Below are 15,294 nucleotides of genomic sequence, written 5' to 3'. Positions count from 1 at the left end.
AACAGACAGCAGCCCTGAGTGCCCTGTGAAAGACTTCTCTCACCTGACAGCTCCTTTAGTAGGTCCCACAAGAAATCCACATTCTATCTACATCAGCTTGACTGTTTCCTAAGGTTTGGTTTGAAGAAAGCTTTGCTCTTGAAGGTATAGTCAGTGGCAGAGACAAGAAGATATCAAACAGCACACACTGTTCCCTCGATAAATCCTTCTTCTCCCTCCTCAGCTTTGGTCCATGCTCCTGATTAAATCACATGGGCTGAGAGTAACTCTTTTTAACAAAGAAATAAGTTCTATCAGAACTGAGAGCATTCAGATAAACAGCAAAAAATACAATAGCTCCTTTCCCACAAAAGAACGAATAAAACCCCCCAGTAGCTGACTACTTGAACACACAATTATTGTGAAACTATTTTACCAGCAATGTCACAGAGCTCTGCATCAGAGGCATTAGCAAGGGCTTCCTCCAGTTCCGGCTCCAGAGTCACACTTTCCAAAACAGGATCCATTGGCTTCTGCTTGGGGATCCAAGCTTTTCCTATAAATGCAAAGTGAGTCACTCTCAGTGTAGTTACAGCACCTATTTCACAGCTGGCTGTGCAGACACATTTCCATGGTTTGAGTTAGAACCCGCAGTGGAAAGGACAGAAGGGGCACAAGAACGAAGAGAAAAGTAAGAGGATACACTGAATCCCTTCCCAGCTTGGTCTGAGTGCTGCTGTGATGTGGGCCAGGAGGCACCTGCAGACACCTCCAGCTGTGGAGCTGGGCCCTTTCACCAGGCTGTGTCTACAGAAGCCAAGCAGTACTTTTGTCCGGGATTGTGGCTGTTCATGGCATAGCACCCAAAGCCACACACAGCAGGGCCCTGCAGGACTTCACTTCTTTGAAGGCTGCACAAAAGGGGTGAGGGTTTGCCAGCTCTCAATTGGACAAAGAGAGGCCGGTGGCCTGGACCCAACACTGTGCGGGATCAGTCCTGCCACCGAGACAGTTCCTGCTGCTAACTCCAAGTGCATATGGGCAGGGTAAATGGCACATCAGTCAAAAGAGAGTGGAAAGGAGGTGGTGGAGGAATCTGGCAGCAGGCAGAGATAGCAGTTCAGTGAACACATAGGATGCAAGGAGGATCAGGCTTGGGGCAGCTGGTTTAGCTCAGCCTTGCTGCAAAGGGCATGCCAGATGGAGACCTCTGCACCTTATCTCCCAGGACAGCAAAAGGCCAAGGAACAGACCTTTCAAAGGTCTGTTCAAATTCAAAAGGTGCAAATCAAGAGGTCCTGGGAACCTGGGAACATAAAGTTGGCATCTCAGTTGCTTGCTCCTGGCCTTTTCCTAAGCGTGGTGCCACTTCTGGGGTGCCCAGAAGGACAAGGTGTGTGGTGAGTGGTGCAGCTCCAGCCCAGCTCTGAATACAGTGGGCTCCCTGGCACTCCCCCATTCCATTGCCCATGGTGATCACTAGGCAAGCCATGACCCTTTCTCTGCTGGAGCTGGCTGCATCCCAGGCATGGGGCAGTGGACAGGGTTGGTGGCACTGCTTGGCTGCTCCCAGCTCTGAACCGCTCACACCGCTAAAGGGCAGCGGATCTCTTTGCAGAGGTGGAACAGGTCAGGTCTGAGATCTCACCCACCTGTGGCTGCCCAAAAGAAAACAGTGTTTTAACACACCACAGTAGAGAGCAGACTGTTGGGTGAACCCAGTGCTGCAGAGATTCGAGTAGAAGGAGGAGGGCTCTTGGAGCATTCTGGAGCAGTCCCCTCCCTAAAATAGTCCAGGATCACTGCAGAGATAGCAAGTGCAAAATGCTTGGCCTGGCATACCAACCAGGACTATTTTTGTCCCCTCTCTGAAACCAAAGTCAGCAGCACCAAAGAGGAGAAACAAAGATCCTGCTGCTCAGGCGTGTGCAGAAACAGAAGGGGCTAAATTTAGCCTCAAGGAAGAAGCAACTGCACCTCAGGCTCCCTGGTACGAAATGGAGGCTGCCATAAACAGCCTTTTGCACAACAGCTCGTCTCCTGCCTGTACACTGCCACCCTGACAGAGAGGGCAGGAATCTGCCTCCTGGGACACAGCTGCTCTCACAAAAATAGGCAGAGCGTCATGTGTGCCTGCAGAGCCATGCATCTTCTGGGTGCTCAGCAGCAAAATGTCTGCACTGGCTCGGTGTGGAGATCTGGAAACCCTGTCCCATCCAATGCATGGCTTGGGAGACTGCACATTCTGTCTGGTCTGTGCAACATCAGCAGGGAACAGGAGAAACTAGGCAAATTTATTTCTCCTGTCAATGCAGTAACTCCTTTCTTCACCTCACTGTCAACAAAATTTCTGTGGTTTAATTCTAAGTTAATTTTAATTCACTAATGGTTAATTTCTAACTTCTAGAAAGTTTCGTGTCTCAGCCATGCTTTGTTACAAGACTGAACTTTAAATTAAATGGTGAATGTTAACACAGTGTTTTATGCCATAATACAGCATGTATGAACAGCCCAACTCCTACCCTGCCCAGCATCACGGCCAGGGAGAGCACCTCCCATGGACAAACTAGTAAATCACCCTCCAAATGTGGTGATTTATTTACAGCTCTGTCACAGCTGTGAATATGTAATTTACCATCTCTGGCTCACAGTCAATGCAAGTAGTGTCTCCTCTCAACAGCGTGTTACAAGTGAAAATATGTTTAATGCATTTGAGATCATATCAGGCTGAAGTATGAGGAGTTCAGACCAGAAGCTGAAGACTTGAGATGCCTGAAATACCTCTGTCCCCTGCAGAGCACTGCTTCTATCTTCTGGGCTAGGGAATGTCTGAAATTGCTAAACTGGTCTTCCTGATTGCACTCAATTTACTATTTTAATTTATTTTTCTTTTCTTCTTTTTAGTCTAAAAACACCACCTCAGGTTTTATTACCTGAACAGATTTAACACAAGCTCTTCCTAAGAGAGCCATGTGAGCCTGTAAGGAGATACCTTCAGGAAAGACCTCAGTTGGAAAACCTCCTCAGTATGTCTACATTTTCATGCACTTCTTGTTTGACACAGGGCAACCATTAACGTGAACAGTGTCCAACCAGATCATCTGCTGCAGGGGGACCACGGTAGAGAGGGAGACACAACAGCAGTAGAGAGATGCTGAGAAGCTTATCAAACCCAGAGGCAAGGACTGGCCAGCCCATGTCCCGTGTCAGATGATATTAAGAGTGCTAATGGGAACAGGAAAGTTATTTACATGGTGGGTCATGTACGAGGAGAACAGGAAAAGATGCCAGAAGCAGAGGAAAGAGAAGAGGCAGCCTTGCTCACAGAACTCAGGGCCATGCAGAGCAGGAGCACAGCTGCTGCTGTAGGGTATGGTACAGGAAGACACAAATGTGACCTGCAGGAGGCTGGGAAATAAAGCTGCAGTTGTTAAGAGGTGATGGAGATTAGAAGGGAACTGTTGGGACTCATCACAGCTGTGGAGAGCTGCGGAGTTTCTGTATGATGGGAGGCTCAGAGTGTTGGGATGGAGTGTGAAAGGAAAAGTTCAACATGGAGCACAGCACACAGAGCTCACAGGAGGATGGGGCAGAGGAGGAGACAAGATGAGAGGATAGAAGATGGTGTTGTTTCCAGAGCCTGATACAGCTGCAGTGGCATGGGGACAGACTGAGGCTGCACAGTGCTGCAGATTCTGTCCAGTACTTATCAATATATCAGGTAGTACCCAAATCAGCAGGCACAGGGACCTCTTGAGCACACCCCAGTTTTTCAGGGATTAGACAGCAGAGAGCAGATTCACCACCTCAGTGGCGTCAAAATGAAGTTTTAGCAATACAGATTAGACACAACCCTTCTCCTGTGCACCCACTGTGCCTTCATCGTGATACACCCCGCGTGGTGCAGAGGATGACCATACCTCTCTTTTCACCCGTGAAAGGAACCAAGTCTTCTCTGTCTTTAATGTCCTTTGCTTGCTTTTCTAGGTGGGCCATGAGTTCCTCCCTTTTGAAGGGGCCAGTTGGTGGCTTTTGCGTCTGATCCCGCTGCCGCAACCCTGCCGGCAGCAAGGCGTTCTGGACATGAAGGGGAGAAACACAGGTTACCTCTGCAGGCCATGATCCCCATCCATCAAACACTCTCCCCTCTCCACTTCCCTCACTGCACTGCCTTTCTTCCACATTGCTGGATAATTCGCTTCTCCTTGTGTAAAAGGTTATCTCCATCCAGCCCCACTAATTCCCACATCATCCAACACATGTGATGCTCCTTCCCTGCTCCAGTTTCAAATGCTGCCAAGTTCTCTGCAACTGCAGCTCCAGCCCTTTCTTCTGGAGGCTCTCAGGCATCTTCTCCCCCCTATATGAGTCTGTTCAAGTGCCCACACGCCCCATACGTCCCAACAAGAATCAGCTCAGTGAAATCTTATGATTTCTCACAGAGCAGACCAGAGAATCATGATGCTCCCTTCTACCTTTCATGATGCCTCACAAAACTGCAGGCAGGGTCTCACAGAGAAGGTCACTCGGTTGCAGAACAAGACACCTGTGAACCTCAGCCTGTTTTCAGACTGCCTCCTTGCTATTCAGTCACATAACCACCACGGGAAGTTGCTTTGTGCCTGACACATACGGCACGTAAACACCTGCTTATATTTAAATATAGAACAGCCTTAATGCAGTAAGACTATTCCCAGATTTGACACTAAGCATGTTCTTTAAAGCTTTACTGGATAGAAGTCAACATTTACTTTTTAAGACATTCAAGGTGATGTTGAACAATGCACTGATTTTTCTATGCCCGCCTGATAAAAGTATAGTCCATTACAATTTAAATCTGTTTCAGTGAAAAGCCTGGGAAGGAAAATTACTAACAGGAGGCAATTAGACCCAGGCAGCCTTGGAGGGCAACAGAGGAAGAACTGTGTGAATGCCCAAGTAGGGAGGAGTAGGGGACAGCTTTCTTCCTCAGGCTTCATGCTATGAGAGGTAACCATGCAATCTTCAGGCTTTAACTTCTGCTCTCAGACTACACCTGTACTGATAGCTGTCCACAATTATTTTACCTTTCTGCATCTTTCACAGAATGCTGCCTGCCTCTGTGTCTTCTGAGGCAGCTGGAACTGAGACAGCCCATCAGCCCAGACATTTAATCCTGGGAGCTAGCTTGCCACCTCTTAAATATTTTCCTATGTTGCAATTAAAAATACTGATGATGCAATCTACACGTCCCATCATTTACTTCAGAAACACTAACTGCATGTTGCAGGAACAATTTCTCACTTGGCAGTGCCCAAACTCATCATATAACACTGCCATAACCCTGAGGCCTGCCAGTTGGCTCTGCACATCCCCTGCTAGGGCCGTGGGACAATGCTGCCTCCAAAAACCTTTCATCAGCTTGGCACCAGCAGACCCCATGTTTGCATATATGCAGCTCCTGCTGATGTTGGGAGGTTGCTAAAAATAAATTGTCCCACTTTGCAAAACTCTGGGATTTGGCTTTCTGCCTAAATGGAGGAAAATACAGACCGTTTGAAGTCTGTTACAAAACCCCCAAAACCCAACAACCCACAAAGCATTCCCTCCAAGGTGACCTGATCAGAAAGAGAGATCCATTTTGTGCAGGTTTACTGCCCTGCACCAGCACTGCCTTGTATTGTTGCTACAAATCACAGTGCTTGTCACATCTGAGCACACACACTGGGGAAAGAGCAGGAAAACAGAAACAAAGACACACATCTGGACTGTGCTTCCAGTGGCAAAAACTTCTTCTGCTCACCTGCAGCCAGTCTCTTCCCCTCTTGCACTGAGTACCAAGGATCCCAAAGGATCTGCAAAGGATCCCACTGAAATAGAGATTACTAATGCAGCCCATTCCCCCACAGCTACGGAGATTTATCACCCAGCAAATCTCGGTCAAAAATTACTTACATCAGGATCCAGCTCTTCCAGTTCATTCTCTAACTTCCTGAGCTCCTCCTCTGTCAGAGCTCCAAGGATCTTGTCTTCATCCAGGTCTCGGTACTTTTCTAGCTCCTTTCTGTAGGACATCTTGGAGGAGTCTCGTGGATCTCACTTTTACGCTGAAACAGAACCTGAAATGAAAACAAGACTGAACACGTGAAACATGACACTGTAGCCTGTCTGGCTGGGGAACACTGAACACCCCAGAGCTGCAGCAGATTTATGCCTAAAGCATGGCTGATTTCTAAGACAGGCCAGATTGCTCAGGGCTCCCACCCATATCCTACATGCACATAACAGTCCCTGGTGATGGGAGTGGCACAACTCCCAGCAGCTCATTGCCCCATCACAGACTTATGGGGCAGCACTTTGGGGAAGAACTTTGTACAGGGCCCTGGCTACAGGGCCCTTTTTCTGCAAGCAATGCTACATGTGAATGAGGTGTCCTAGGCATTTATTTCCTTGAACAATAAACCAGAAATCATCAGTAAACCCAAAGCCTGCGGTTCTTGTGTCCTTACGAGCCCCCAGTAACACCTCCCTGCACTTGGCACTCCAGATAACACTGTCACCAGATGGGAAAACAGATTTGGAGCACCTCTGAGTACCTCTGAGCCCTGCAACCCTCCATGAGGCTGCAGTGCACAGAACTTCTGCCCGTGTTTTAAAGCCACAAGGAGATCAGGAAGTATTATCCACACACGTCCAGGAGGCTGCCAGTTAAACCCACCTTCCCTGAGACAACACATTTGAGCAGCTGCCAGCTAAGCAGATGACCTGTGTGTGCTACTGCGTGTTCTAAACCAACTCTGCAAGAAGAGAAGTGGGACTAATGTACTGAATGGCCCATGTGGATAATCCCTGCTGACCCAGGGGTTTGGTTCACATCTCCCAGTATAAAATGCCACACACAATCACACACATGTAACTGGACCTCTGCAAGCAAAAAGACTGTAGAGGACCTTCTGCAAGGGTCACTGTGTTTAATACGTTCAGGTGGGTTAGAAACACGCTTGATACAACACACAAAAGTGTTTCCAACTCTGCTCTTTTGCTGACAGTCTCCTTCTGTTCCATAGTATTGTCTGTATATTTACATTTTCTGGCTCAGTTTTTGTGGAGAAAACTGAACTCTAGATATTATAAAGTGACTTTTCCCAAAGTTTTGCTCTTCTCTCGAATGGCATTTACATTAAAATAACAGCAAGGCCTGTGCATTTTTTAAGGAGCCAAACATCTTTCAAGTTTCTATAAATGGGCCCTTTTCAGCTCCGTGGAGCATCAGAGCCCTACTCCAAGTCTCTAGCTTTGCTTGTCCTCTCAGGACAGATTATGCTCTTATGATCATTGTTCTTCATTAGTGGAGAAGTTTCCTTATACAAGTTACAACATAGTTGCTGTTCTAGATAGGAAAATTAGCTTGGTCACAAAAGGGCACAGTAACACACACGTGCTTGCTCAATGGCAAGCCCTTAAATTTAGAGCTGTCATCTGGTCAGACATTTGGTTTCCCACTGGCATGATGGCAATTCCTGCATCACTTGCATTCCTGCCACTCGCCACTTAGGAGGTAAAGCACCAGGTGTCTCCTGGATGAGAGAAACAGCCCCTGAAGCTCCCAGAGCTTGGGAGCTGAGAAGGTGAAACCCAGCTTTTCATTGGGCTGGTTTGCTCCGTGCAGTGACCTCTGGGCACCGGAGTCCAGGGCAGTGGGAGGGTGAAGGAGGGACCACACGTGGTGGGGCCCCATGGGTTTGGGTAAAAGAGGCAGTGGGGACCCCCACATGCCTGTGCTTTACCAACACCCTGCAGCAGTCAGTGCAAGGCTCCTTGAGCAGCAAGGCTGGCATGCAGCAGCCGTGCAACCACGCCAGTCAGCCCACAAGCCACATCCAGTAGCTCATCCCCTGCAAGACTGCCCTTCCTGCTGGCATAGAGGAGGGCAGAGCCTTTATTGCAGTTGCCCATGAACACTGATGAGGGAGATCCTAGAAAAGCAGCCTGGATTCGGATCTGGGGATGTGCTGTGCCACTGCAACCTTAGACTGAAGTGCACGAACCACAACCAGTTTGCATTTCATATGCGATTTTTAGTTTTGACCCTTTTGCTGTGGAAGGAGCTGGAGCCAGGAGTAGGCAGGAAGGCAGAGGATAGCCCACCCCAGGCTGCTAAATTTCCTGTAATACCTTAAAATACCTACACCTGCCATGCACATGGCACTCCCTGTCTTGGCTACGTGAGGACAACTACTCCCAGAGGCAGCCACAGTCCCTTCCCAGCAATCCAGGCTGGTCTGCAAGCATGGCTTATCCAGAGTGCAGCCCCCTCAGGGCTGACCTTGCTGTCTCCCACCAGAAGGACAGAGATGTCAGCACCAAGAGGCGAAAGGCAGGACAGACGTCGGACGTCAGTGCACACAGGCAACGCTTCTGGAAAACGCTTCAGGTTTCAAAGCATCTTGCAGAGATATGAAGCCGGGGCTGCATATAGCAAAGGCCCTGAGGGTTGAGGACAGGTGCAGAGCCTGCTGAAACAGAGCTGAAACCTCTGTGGGGAGAATTTTGTTTGCCACCTACCCCAGTCAGAGCTGCTGGGAGGGGACAGTGCCCTCGCAGTGTTGCTGGTGCAGCCGGATGGTGCTGGCACCTCGCACAGCTCCCGCAGAGAGCACATCAGGAGCACTGCTTGATGGGACATTCTGTGCTGCTCCCCTGCCTGTTGAACGAGCTGTTCAGCACCGTGTCCTCCAGCACGGCCTCCAGGACCAGTACGTTCGCTGGCTCTCCCTTATCTCTACCTCCCAGCCCTCTCCTACCCCTATCTTGCTAATGAGTGCTGGGAGAAAAAGCAAAAGAGCCCATCTGCTATAAATGGCAAGAGGGCTTTGTACTGCCAAAAATAAGAAAGCAGGTAAATTCTCCCTGAGCACAACTGTTTTAATTTGCACAGCGTGCTGAAACAACCACCGCCACAAACAGCTCTCCCTGGCTCCTGCTGGGGTACAAGCACAGCCTGACACAGGTCCTACCCCCAGCCGAGCTCAGACGAAATGACGAGATCCTCCAGCACAACTGCAGTGTTACGTTCAAATTTTAAATCCATGAACTGCTAAACAGTCAGGGAAGAGTTAACCATAACTCACCACAAATCTCCGTCGTGTCTATTTGCAATGCTCAAATAAGACGGCGCCTTTGATTTTTCTCTATTTTTCATTAAACTTAGCACTTTTCGTTCAATCAGCTAAGGAAGCATCACAAAAGAATACATAAGTAATATGCAGAAACTGTACAGGACCAACACTATTACAATTTTAAGACCTGAAAACATTGAAATTCATATAGACTACCAAGAGAGCAAGATATTAGGTCTCCTTGGTCAAAGAACTTGTCAAACACATGAGAAGACAGCTCAAACACTTACACTTGGTAAGTCTGAGAAGCACATAGGTGAAAATCCACGATGATCATAAAAAACATTAAAGGAGAAAAATGAAATTGGATGGGAGATAGATGTAGGTCATCTACAGGGAAGACTGTTCCTGTCAGGAATGTAGGAAAACAAAACAAAACAAAAAAACTCCCAAAACTAAAAAGGCAACATTTATGATTACAAAGGGGATGGAATACTTTCTTTCTGAAGGGTCCGAATCTGCTGAAAACATGTGGATGCTGAAAGTAAGCAAAAATGAAAAGTATCCTGTACGATACTGGACATAATCACTGAACCACCACTAAAAGGCAGAGAATGGGAATCCTGAGTACCCCGGCCCATAATGAAAGCCATGACTGAAAAAACTAACATCCCTGCCCTAGACAACCCTCAAATCTACTGCAAAACTCTTTCTGAGGGCTGAAATTTGAAAGGAGACCAAGGGGCTTCTTTTTTTGCATAAGGAGGTGGCCAAATGTCACCAACTTAGATATTGATTATTCTTGGAAAAACTGCCAAGTTTGAAGGCAGAAGTCTAGTCAGGGTAAAAACTGTTTTTAAGCACCAGTGGAGGCAGAAATTAACCTCGTGGCTTCAGAACAGTCCCTATTTGACTCACACAGCATTTTGATTTATGAGATTTTTTTTTTAATAGCTTAAGTATAAACCTGAGTCAAAGTTCAGAGCTATTATTTTTGTAATTTAAAAATAACAAACCAATGTCAACCAACCCCTCTGCACTTGTTGCAATTTCTTCCTTTTTTTTTTTTTTTTTTTTTTCTTTTATTTGTAGCATAACTTTAAAGATAAATGCCAGAGCTGTGGGGTTTTTTGGGTTTTTTTTTGGTTATTTGTTTGGTTGGTTGGTTGTTTTTTTTTGGGGGGGTGGGTTTTTTTGTTTGTTTGTTTGTGGTTTTATTTGTTTGTTTGTTAGGAACTATATATAGCTCAAGTGACCATTTCCTATAAACTCAACAGAAATACTTTCTGTGCATACACTTAGACCTCAGTGAATCACCCAGGGGTAGATCCAAGACTCACACTGTGCAGACGAGAGGAGCAAATCAGCTCCAGCTGGTTCCTAAATGAAAGCTGTATTTTTATGTGGCCTGTCAGTCCTGTGGTAAACCTTAAAGCCATTAGCTAACCCTCAATGAAATTTCATGCAGGACCCAAACCCTAATTTATCATCAAGCTGCACATGTGTGCAAAGGCTCTCTCAGCCCTGAGCTCTCCTCTGGATGACAGTCAAGGAATGAAGAAGAGTTGGGGCATTTGCAGACAGGTCTAAGGAAAAACAGGGGATACCAGAAGCACTTGGAGAAGAGGTAGCTGTGACATGTGGTAGAGCTGGGGCAGCAAAATCCCCAGTAGGGATGAAGGACAAAAAAGTCTCTGCTGCTCATGGGACAACTTTTCAAACTCTGAGCTTACATCCCAGCACACCTGGGTGCGAGTGTGCAAGAACCTGACTCCACAGCCACCCTGATGTTTGAGTCACTGAGCAACCCAACATCACCAGTTCCTTCAAGTTTCAAGAACTGAACAACAAATTGTGGCCAGATCCAGCAGCAGGAGAGGAAAAGCTGAATATCAGCTCCTACTGAGACCATACCTAAAACCACGAATCTATGTGAATTTTGCAAAAACCCAGTAGGAAATCAGAGCAGAGCAGAGGAGGAGCTGGATCCATCCCCAGTGCCAAAACACAGCTGTACACAATCATAGTCTTGACCACTGTGTTCTTGCTATCACCAGTCACCCTGCTCACGAGGGATGTCTCACAAGCAGCAGTTGTGCTGCTACAGGAATGGTCTCCTCCTAACACACAGCTGGATGCTGCATCCAGCTTGATGCCCCCTAGTAGAAGAGAGGTCTTCCCAAGCTGCAGGGAGTCCAGTACAGGGCCATCAGGATGGGCAGGAGGCTGGAACACATAAGTTGTGAGGAGAAACAGAGGGAACTGGGCTTTTTCAGCATCAAGAAGGGAATGCTGCAGAGGGATCTAATTGCAGTCAGTCGGTCGTGCGCTGCCTAAAGGGAAAGGGTTTCTAAAGACAAAAGCAGGCTTTCCTTAGAGGTGCACAGAAGGGGCAACACCAACAGCCTGAGGCAAGGGGGAGCCTCCTTGATGGAGAAGTGGTACAGCCCTTGGATGGGGATCAGAGAGGTGGTGGAATCTCCATCCTTGGGTATACAACCCTCAACTAGTCAAAGCCCAGGGGAAACTGATCTAATTACGGGACTAGGCCTGCTCAGAGGAGAACATTGGACAAGGAACTTCCAGAGGTCCCTTCCCAAACAAAATTTCTCTGACTTGGTCTCAAAAGAATGCACAGGTACGTCCAACCGTCCAGGTTCCTCCTCTGAACGCCAGGAGGTCACACAGGATGGGAACTGGGCTGCAAGCTGACCCCCTACATTTCACAAAAACTTGCTTTCTGCACTCGTCAGTTTGAATTCTGATTCTAGTTCGACACAAGAGGGTTTAGCTCCCTTTCCCCTGAAATAGTTAAACCGCTACTAGTTTCAACACGACTGAAATTCTCCTTGCTCCTGCAGCATGACAGTGAGTCACTCAGCCTCCAGGAGACCATCATAGCACCTTGTTTTGCAGCTTTCTCACACTGAGGAGCCCTTGTACAGCTTGTGGAGCAAGTGGGCATCATCTGGAACACTTCTCAATAAAACAGAGCCTACAAGACAGTTGGTGTCCCCAGCCCCTGCTCAGCAAGCAATACCCATCAGGTATATCTTCGTCTCTTATTCTTTCCAGGGCAGAGCTGGCAGTGCCAGCATATTCATTCCCTGGGTGAGGAGTGTGGACAGAGAAAAGACAGTGAATATTCCAGATGGTGAGAAGCTCTGTCCTGCTGGAGTCAGAAAGCAGAGCTCAGCGTACACTCTCATTGCTTCAGGCAAGGCAGCCATCAACTAGAAAGACGGAGGCCTCAGCTTCCTGGCAAAAAGCCTAAGCAAATCCAAGAGGGAATCTGCTGTCCCTTCAGGAAACCTAAACTTCTCCAAGGAAGGTCTAGATATCCTCTGGTTTGGTAAAAATCTCCCAACCAGCAGCTGTTAACCTAAGACACCCTGAAATTCATATTTGAAAGGAAACATCTGGAAGAAGGCATTTTGGATCTATTAAAGCACACCATGACTTCTGCCTCTCCCAGTGACATGCCAGCCATGCAGAACACATGACACTGTTTGGAGTCATCCTCACTACCCAGAACCCTGCAGCAACTCTGAAGCTCAACAGGCCATAGACAAGACTTACTGATGATGCCACTTCATTCCTATGGGTATCCTCATGCCAGAGCTGGCATTCCCACCCTTGCACATGACAGCTCCACAGCAAACAGCTTGTTGTCTGACGTCATGCACGCATGAGGGCTCCCTGTGCTCAACCAAAGTGACCTCTCCCTTTACCCACCAGTGCTGAGAAAAGTCTCATGCTGGTTGCCCTCTCCTGGGTCTTCCTCTGTCAGGACCCAGGTCCTGATATTCAGAAACTGTCTGTATCTCCTCACCCTCCTCTTGTCAACACTTCTGCAGCCTGCAAGCCACACAACTCAGTACTGGCTCTTACCAAGTGGTCTTTCTCACCAGCAAATAGCCTGGATGTTTGGTGACCAGCCCAAGACCTGCCAAAGCCCCAGCACAAAGCATCCCAGCTATATCTCCACCACTTCACATATTTTTAAGGCACACACTTGTAAGCACAGTTATGTGTTCTCCTATTTGGGGTGAGGTTCTCTCATGCACCTGGCATGCACTTAGTTGCTTAATTACTAATCCCAATGAAAAGTGCGTGGGCACACTTAAGTCATTAGTGACACCGAGCACTCAGTTCCCGCTCTGTAACTTGAACCTTTCACTTGGAAACTTCGCAGACAGCACAGTCTCCTCTGAAAAGGGATCCTGGGTTTCTTTCCTGAGTTCCTGTTAGTCCTCAAATGGATACCCCTGTTGCTCTGGCAGGGAACTCGATGGGTGTAATGTGAACACAGGAGCAGAAAGGCTCCTGCCTTGCACTGAGCAGTGCCTCGGATCCTTCCACAGACAATAGCCATGTCCCGTAAAACAGCCCTGCCAGACTGCCTGGCACAAAGCACAGCAAGCTGTTAGCAGTAACACACCTGTGTCTGCGTGTCCCAATCCCACCCCACTGCTAGTGCAGCTGAAGCAGAGGGGATGGAAAAGAAGTGGTGCAGCCAATAAGCCCTGGATGGGTTGATGCCCAATGAATACCGTAGCAAAACGAGTACTGTTTCAGCAGTAATGAGTGTGTGGTGTACACTGGCTAACAAATCTGAATGAGGCACTTAACAGAGGCGAGACCACCACACAATCCTCCAAGGCCTGCAGAAATGAAGATGCCACCTCCAGCTGGGAAAGTTTGAATGGGGCAGGGTTCTAGGGAAGCACCACCTCCACCTTGCTTCCATGTTCCTCCCCAGGTTGCAGTCAGCAGGGATTTTATGTACACTTAAAAACCACCTCAGCCGTGGGGCTGAGCACCCTTCTGGCTCAAGGCCCAATAGCCAAGGAAAGATGTAAAGCAAGTAGAGAGGACCTCCACATAAGGGTGGAGCAGCTGGCCTAGAAGGGAGGCAGAGGACAATGGATTCTGCCCAACAAACCATGCGTGACCATTTCAAAAGCAGAAGCAGATAGATGAGCACATCAGGATGGCACATGAGTTCCCCCCAGAAGCTGTGTCCATCAGAGTGAAGAAATGCTAACTTTGGGATAGGCAGTGCCTTTCAGTCAAAGCAGACAAAGTACAGCCACGGAAAGTATGGCTATTTGAAGCCAGACAAAGTGTGGCCATGGAAAATACACCACAAGGACTCAAGGAGCCTTTCCTCCTGCTAATTTCAACTTTTCCTTTACAAAAGCAGCACAGCTTTCTATTGACCCGTTGTCCTCCCAGGACTACAAACGCATCGACTGTAAAAAAAAAAAAAAAGAACTCTTGGTGCCCTTTGCAACCCGCTCAGCGTGGTGCAGGGCCTTCTCTTCCCTCCCCGCGCCAGCACCCCCCGATCCCCGCCGGGGACTGCCGCGGACACGCGTGAGCGCTGCCGGCTGCCACCCATCCCAGCCCGACGCCTCTCGCCGCGGGCTCCCGGCTGCTCCTGCCGAGGGACACAGCCATCCTCAGATCCCGGGGACACCGGCTGCCCGCCGAGGGACACAGCCATCCTCAGATCCCGGGGACCCGGCTGCCCGCCGAGGGACACAGCCATCCTCATCCCGGGGACAGCGGCTGCCGCAGCGCCTGCCGCCGGCTCCGCGCATCCCGGCTCCGCGCACCCCACTCCGGGCAGGGCTGCCGGCAGGCAGGCAGGCAGGCAAGTGTGCGGGCAGGCAGGCAGAGAGAGGCAGGCGGACATGCACGCACAGAGGGAGGCAGGCGGGGAGGGAGACCCAACACCCGGGCAGTCCCCCCCCCCGTCCGGCGTAATTAGGGAGGCAGCGGTCGCTATTTATATCGAGCCGGTGCCGCCCGGTGCCGGACAAATATTCTGCCCCGATACGGGCCGGGCCGGGCCCACCGCGCCGCCGCCACCTTACCGCACCTGTGAGCCGAGCCGAGCCGAGCCGAGCCCGGGCGGAGCGTCCTTGCCCTCGCCGGCTCCGCCACTGCCGGGGGCGGGGGTCCAGCCCCGGCCGCGGCCCCGGCCCGGCCGTCACTCAGCGGGGCCGGCCCCGCCGCCCCTCCCGGCCGGGAACAGCTGCGCCCGGCTCAGCCCCCGCCCCGGGTTCGTCCTCACCCTCCGCCCGCACCTGCGGTGGCGAACGCGCTCCGTCCATCCCCAGGGCAGCGTGGGCGCTGCGGGGGCCGGCAGCAAGGGCAGCGTTTGCTTCCAAAGGGTCTTTCCTGCTTTTTAACGATTCAGGTACGCTGG

At 49.5% G+C, this 15,294-nt stretch overlaps 1 protein-coding gene across 3 annotated transcripts in view; it reads right to left on the bottom strand.

Annotated features, from left to right (window-relative positions):
* Positions 1-15,294, bottom strand: part of TMOD1 (tropomodulin 1) — a 25,087-nt gene extending 9,793 nt beyond the window's left edge. The window contains exons 1-4 of one of the 3 annotated variants that reach the window (XM_050330009.1): positions 15,173-15,294; positions 5,914-6,077; positions 3,900-4,056; positions 416-535 (exon numbers count right to left, since the gene is read on the bottom strand). In XM_050330009.1, the coding sequence (XP_050185966.1) occupies positions 416-535; positions 3,900-4,056; positions 5,914-6,033 (397 nt within the window). In that variant the 5' untranslated portion in view covers positions 6,034-6,077; positions 15,173-15,294. Of the gene's footprint in view, positions 1-415; positions 536-3,899; positions 4,057-5,913; positions 7,518-14,964; positions 15,075-15,172 lie in introns of those variants that run through there. The other 2 variants (XM_050330008.1, XM_050330007.1) reach the window with 2 other exon arrangements.

The sequence above is a fragment of the Myiozetetes cayanensis genome, unplaced genomic scaffold (assembly GCF_022539395.1).
Source record: "Myiozetetes cayanensis isolate MyiCay16 unplaced genomic scaffold, myiCay2020 scf4, whole genome shotgun sequence".
NCBI classification, from domain to species: domain Eukaryota; kingdom Metazoa; phylum Chordata; class Aves; order Passeriformes; family Tyrannidae; genus Myiozetetes; species Myiozetetes cayanensis.
This window is presented reverse-complemented; position numbering and strand designations above follow the sequence as displayed.